Below are 6,519 nucleotides of genomic sequence, written 5' to 3'. Positions count from 1 at the left end.
CCTCCCCTGCCCTTGGGGGCCAGGAACCCCACTTTCCCTTCGCGCGGCCGGGCCCGGCGACCTTCCAACCTTGCGACATGCCGGTTGGACATTCTTGCGACACGCACGCCGGTTGGAAGCCGCCGTGTGGCCTGACTTGGGTGGACGTGAGCCCTGAAGACGGGTTCATGGGCAAACGGGGGTGAACCGGCCCCGTGCGGGGGGGGCTGGGGGCGGGGAGGGGGACCCCCATTCGTTTGGGGGTGTTGGTGGTCATGTTGCTTACACGCCTGCTCCCAGCTTTCAAGGTGAAACCGCAGAACCCCGGACCCGGCCTGCACCCCAGGGTGCCGCCTGGGCCCCTGCCCCCAGGGTGACCTTTGGCCCCAAGGCAGGGTGTCCCCAGGGCCACCCTGCAGCCGGTGCCTCCGTCCACCCAGGACAGCCGGCCTGTGGCCGAGCACCCACCAGGCCTGGGCAGAGGCTGAAGGGACACAGGGGACCCAGAGACAATGGGGGGGTGGGGGGCAGCTTAAACCCTAGCCCCGCGGCTGCGAGGCCCTGGTATTTGTCCCCGGGGGTCCTGTCCTCACTGTTTCGGGGAGCACCCGGCGATGGGGGGGGGGGACGCTGTGGCCAGAGGCAGGTGGGGTGCTGGGAAGGGCTTTTTCTGGAATCAACGCCCCTGGCAGGACGGCTAGTGGCCTGCAGATCCCTACCCCCCTGCTGTGTTTTTTTTAAATATATTTTTATTGATTTTTCAGAGAGGAAGGGAGAGAGAGAAATATCCATGATGAGAGAGGATCATGGATCGGCTGCCTCCTGCACGCCCCACACTGGGAATGGAGCCCACAACCCGGGCATGTGCCCTAAGTGGGAATCGTACCCGGGACCCTTCAGTCTGCAGGCAGGCGCTCTATCCACTGAGCCACACTGGCCAGGGCTGGGTGCTGTTTATTTTTATTTTTTAAAAATATATTTGTATTGGTTTCAGAGAGGAAGGTAGAGGGAGAGAAAGGGAGAGAAACATCAATGATGAGAGAGGATCATGGATCGGCTGCCTCCTGCACACCCCACACTGGGGATTGAGCCCGCAACCTGGGCATGTGCCCTTGACTGGAATCGAACCCTGACCTCCCGGTTCATAGGTCAATGCTCAGCCACTGAGCCACGCCGGCCAGGCTGTTTGTTTTTATTTTTTATTAATATTCACCCGAGGATCTGCTTTTATTGATTTTGTGGTTTTTGTTTTTTTGTGTGTGTATGTTTTGTTAATTCTCACCTGAGGATATTTTCCCACTGATTTTTAGGGAGAGTGGAAGGGAGAGGGAGAGACAGAGAGAAACATCGATGTGAGAGAGACACATCAATGGGTTGCCTCCTGCATGCGACACGACCAGGGCCCGGGCGGGGGAGGAGCCTGCCACCGAGGTCCCTGCCCTTGACCAGAATCGAACCCGGGACCCTTCAGTCCACAGGCCGGCGCTCTATCCATTGAGCCACACCGGCCAGAGCTGCTTTTATTGATTTTGGAGAGGAAGGAAGAGGGAGAAAGAGAGAGACATAGATGTGAGAGAAAAGACACGGATTGGTTGACGCCTATGGGTTGAACCCACAACCTTTTGGTGTAGAGCAAGCATGTCAAACTCGCGGCCGGCGGGCCACATGTGGCCCACAATGAGTATTTTTGCAGCCCAGCCAATATAATGGTATGTAAGAAAGGTTTTAATAAAAATTTCATCACTTAATTTTTACAATATCCTGTTGTACATAATTATGAGTAACGAACTACAACATTTGCTAATGACGGATGACTGTCATCGAGTTGCATTCACTTCCTTTACGCGCCTCACGTGCAGGCGCACCGTCTCTTTCCACTGACACCGGCAGCGAATGTTCTAGCAGCCGATGGCCACGTCCTTGGTCTGGGACTGACCTGCTTGGTGTGGCAACAGGAAATACCTCGCTTCCGGAGAAGGAGAGAAATGGGTTTATCTGCGTGACGCTTATTCATTTGTGCAGTGACTCAGTGTCTGGTCAGTCAATGTCCAAGAAAAAATAATGATTTTTATTAAAACGTTCTATTACTTTATGTTCACGATGACTCATTTATCTCAGCCCTTTGCATTCAGCACGTCTCCATCGAAACAAACCTATGTTTCTATGAAAACGGAAGCTTTTGTTTTTTCGCGGCCACATACACGCAAACCTTGTTTGTTTGGCCCGCGTTCGCCTCTGAGTTTGACACGCTTGCTGTACAGGATGATGCTCCAACCAATCCAGCCACTGGCCCGAGGCTCCCCCGCCCCCTGCCCCCCCGTTTCCTGTGGGAATGTGCAGGGACATCTGGGGGAGATCGCCCCTTCCCACCACCCTCTGAAGAGTGCTGGGGTGGGGGCTTGGCCTCTGGCCTTCCAGAAGATTCCAGGGCCTTTGGGCCTCATCGAAAGCTGTCACTGCAGCCATATCAGCCCCTTGGGGGACACGGAAAGCCGGGGTTCAGTGCTAAGGACCCAGTCCCTTTGTCCCTCTACAGAGGGACCTTGGGTTCCTAAGCAGACAGACGTTCTGGGTCGCTGAGCCGCGCTCGGCCGAGGCTTTTCCCTGCGCTGACCGTGCCGCCTTCCTCCCAGCCGAGATCTCGGATTGGCGTGGCCATCGGCGACCAGATCCTGGACCTGAGCGTCATTAAGCACCTCTTCACCGGGCCCATCCTCTCCAAACACCAGGATGTCTTTGTTCAGGTAGGACATGGCGTGTCCTCGATCCCCGTGGCCCTGCAGAGCCCGACCTACAGCCCCGGGGGGGGGGGGCAGGGGGGGGACAGCTGGGCCCAGTGCCCTCTGGATTGGCAGCCTGCAGGGTACACACCTGTGGGGTGTGACTTCACTCCCCTGAAGGTCTAGTGCTTTTTAAAATATATATATTTTTTTATTGAGTTCAGAGAGGAAGGGAGAGGGAAAGAGAGAGATAGAAACATCCATGATGAGAGGGAATTATCGATGGGCTGCCTCCGGCACACCCCCCACTGGGGATCGAGCCTGCAACCCGGCATGTGCCCTGACCGGGGATTGAACCGTGACCTCCGGGTTCATATGTCGACGCTCAACCACTGAGCCACGCCGGCCGGGCTAGAAACCTTTTCTTAACTTACGTGAAAGGGTGTGCATAGACTGTGATAACCCGCAGACTGGAGTGTCCGGTGGAGCCACACAGCCACCTCCCACCCAGGGCCCGGCCGAGCGGCACCAGAAGCGGCCCGACAGCGGCTCCTGGCTCTGCCCGTTGTGTGTGCAAGTCCGTGAGGGGCTGAGTCCCACCAGGGGAGCTGACCCCTCTCCCCACCTTGATGCACAGGCGACAGAGCTAAGAGCGAGCGTCCTGGACGTTGCCGTGCCCAGGAGAGGAGTGACAGGGCCCTGGAGGGCAGCCCGGCCTCCCCTGTGGGCAGGAGGGGCTCCGCCCAGCACTGTCCCACACGTGACCTTCTCTCCCATCCCACAGAGCGTCTGGTCCTCTCAGCTCCGCCCTGGACCTACTGTGGGATCAGGGAGCAGTCCCTTCATCTCTATTCTTGGTTGCGTATTTGGTTCATCCTCACTCGATCCCCACTAGGGGGCGTGCAGGAGGCTGCCAATCACTGACTCTCATCATTGATGTTTCTCTCTCTCGCTCCCTCTCTTCCCCGTTTCAGCCAACTCTCAACAACTTCATGGCGCTGGGCCAGGCCGCCTGGAAGGAGGCGCGAGCTTTCCTGCAGAACCTGCTGTCCGCCAGCCAGGCCAGGCTGCGAGACGACGCGGAGCTGCGCAAGCGGTGAGGAGCAAGGGTGTCGGGGGGCGGGGAGGGGAGGGTGGCGGTGATGTGACAGCCGGGACCATTCGCAGTCACCGCAGGGGCTGCCCTGGCCTCGGGGAGCCCCTGCCCAGGCTGCACGTCCGTGGCAGGGCTCCGGGGGGAACTGAATTACCCCTGTGCCACTGGCCCTCTTCCTGCCTCATCAGCATCAGCCAGTCCTTTTTTTAAAAGTTTGTTGTTTTTTTTAATACATTTGTGTGTTCTTGTTTTTTTAATATATTTTTGTTGATTTCAGAGAGGAAGGAAGAGGGAGAGATAGAAACATCCATGATGAGAGAGAATCATGGATCGGCTGCCTCCTGCACGCCCCACACTGGGGATCGAGCCTGCAACCTGGCATGTTCCCTGCCCAGGAATCGAACCCTGACCTCCTGGTTCATAGGTCGATGCTCAACCACTGAGCCAAACCGGCTACGGCTAAGTTTGTTTGTTTGTTTGTTTTTAAAATATATTTTATTGATTTTTCATAGAGAGGAAGGGAGAGGGATAGAGAGTTAGAAACATGGATGAGAGAGAAACATCCATCAGCTGCCTCCTGCACACCCCCTACTGGGGATGTGCCCGCAACCAAGGTACATGCCCTTGACCGGAATCGAACCTGGGACCCTTCAGTCCGCAGGCCGACGCTCTATCCACTGAGCCACACCGGTTTCAGCTTGTTTTGTTTTTTAATAAATTTTTATTGATTTCAGAGAGAGGAAGGGAAATGGAAAGAGCGATAGAAACATCAATGATGAAAAAAATGAAAAACAAAGTAAAAAATAAATAAATAAAAAGAGAGAGAAAAAAGAAACCAAAAAAAAAAGAAACATCAATGGGAAAAAATGAAAAAAAAAGTAATAAATAAATAAATAGAAAAAAGAAACAAACCAAAAAAAAAGAAACATCCATGAGGAGAGAGAATCATAGATCAGTTGCCTCCTGTGCACCCCCCACTGGCGATCGAGCCCGCAACCCGGGCGTGTGCCCTGACCGGGAATCGAACCGTGACCTCCTGGTTCATAGGTCGATGCTCAACCACTGAGCCACGCCAGCCGGGCCCTCCGTGTCCCTGTCTGGTTCCCAGAGTTGAGGGATTTAGCTTGATTCCTAGAATGGGACCCAGAGCCGGAGAGGAGGCATCTCAGCTTTAGTGGGTGGACCCCTGCCCGGTCCAGCCCGGCCTGGAGACAGTCACCGGGCAGTGTGCACAGGATTCTGGGAGGGGCTGGGCTGAGCCTGCGGGTGGCCACCCCGAGCGGGCGCCTCGCCTCGCCACGCCCTTGACCCTGAAACCCCTGGCTCTGTTTCAGTGCGTTGGTCCCCCAGGCTCTGGCCACCATGCACCTCCCAGCTGTCATCGGTGAGTCCCTGCCCGGGGCGGCCTCCTGGGCCGGCGTGGCTGTCCCTGCTTCTGGTGGGAGGGGCTCTGGGCTGGGACCGCAGGCCGACGCTCTATCCACTGAGCCAAACCGGCTAGGGCTTGATTGCATTTTTTAAAAATATATTTTTATTGATCTAATTGAGGAAGGGAGAGCTAGAGGGAGAGAGAGAAAAAAACATCAATGATGAGAGAGAATCATGCATCGGCCGCCTCCTGCACACCCCCTACTGGGTATCAAGCCCACAACCCAGGCATGTGCCCTTGACTGGGAATTGAACCCTGACCTTCTGGTTCATAGGTCGGCCTTCAACCACTGACCACGCTGGCCGGGTATTTATTTATTTTTTGATATATTTCTTATTTCAGAGAGGGAGAGAGAGAAAATCAATGACGAGAGGAAATCATTTATCAGCTGCCTCCTGCACGCCCCCCACTGGGGATCAAGCCGGCAACCCGGACGTGTGCCCTTGACCCGGAATCGAACCCTGACCTCCTGGTTCATAGGTCGGCGCTCAACCACTGAGCCACGCCGGCCGGGCTGAAACCATTTTTTAGGCTCATTTGTGTCCATCTTGTGCTGAGCTTCGGTGCAAATGCTGTGAGGGGGTGCCCCCGCCTGCCGCCCCTCGGAACGGGGTGCCCAGGAAGCTGGCCCTCCTGCTTCCTCCACCTGGTTCCTGTCAGCCCGTCCTTGGCACGTCCCTTCTCTGTCCCGAGGCGCCCGGGTCCCCGACGGGCTCTCTCTCCCGCGACTTCCCTCCGCAGGTGACTACACGGACTTCTACTCCTCGCGGCAGCACGCTGAGAACGTCGGGATCATGTTCCGGGGCAAGGACAACGCCCTGATGCCCAATTGGTACGTCCCAGGCTAGTCTGACGGGTTCCGAGTCTGTCCTTCCCCTCCCAGCGGCACGCGGTCCCGGGAGCGGCCGAGTCCCTCTGGGGTTCCGAGAACCAGTCGAAGGAAAAACCGGCCGTGATGACGATCACGTGTCACCCCTTCTGGAAACAACGGTCTCAGCGTCTGGTCTTCTCAGCTCCGCCCGGGGACCTGCTGTGGGATCAGGGAGCCATCCCTTCATCTCTTATTTTTGTCCGTCCTCCCCCGATCCCCACCAGGGGGCGTGCAGGAGGCTGGCAATCAGTGACTCTCATCATCAATGTTTCTCTCTCCCTCTTCCTTCCTCTCTGAAAGTCTATACTAATAATAGAGGAATCTGCTAATTGTCCAGGACACCATCACAGTAACAGTAACGACCGAACAGCAGGCTGCGTGGGGCGGGCGGGCCGGCAGGGGGGTTAGTGAGGGACAACCAAAC

At 56.3% G+C, this 6,519-nt stretch overlaps 1 protein-coding gene across 1 annotated transcript in view; it reads left to right on the top strand.

The window, feature by feature from the left end:
• FAH (fumarylacetoacetate hydrolase (fumarylacetoacetase)) overlaps positions 1-6,519 on the top strand; it is a gene marked incomplete at its 3' end in the record, with an annotated part of 26,972 nt that overhangs the window by 3,093 nt on the left and 17,360 nt on the right. The window contains exons 2-5 of the mRNA XM_005858281.2: positions 2,539-2,723; positions 3,674-3,795; positions 5,130-5,179; positions 5,966-6,056. Coding sequence (XP_005858343.2) covers positions 2,539-2,723; positions 3,674-3,795; positions 5,130-5,179; positions 5,966-6,056 — 448 coding nt within the window. The remainder of the gene's footprint in view (positions 1-2,538; positions 2,724-3,673; positions 3,796-5,129; positions 5,180-5,965; positions 6,057-6,519) is intronic.

The sequence above is a fragment of the Myotis brandtii genome, unplaced genomic scaffold (assembly GCF_000412655.1).
Source record: "Myotis brandtii unplaced genomic scaffold, ASM41265v1 scaffold1166, whole genome shotgun sequence".
NCBI classification, from domain to species: domain Eukaryota; kingdom Metazoa; phylum Chordata; class Mammalia; order Chiroptera; family Vespertilionidae; genus Myotis; species Myotis brandtii.
This window is presented reverse-complemented; position numbering and strand designations above follow the sequence as displayed.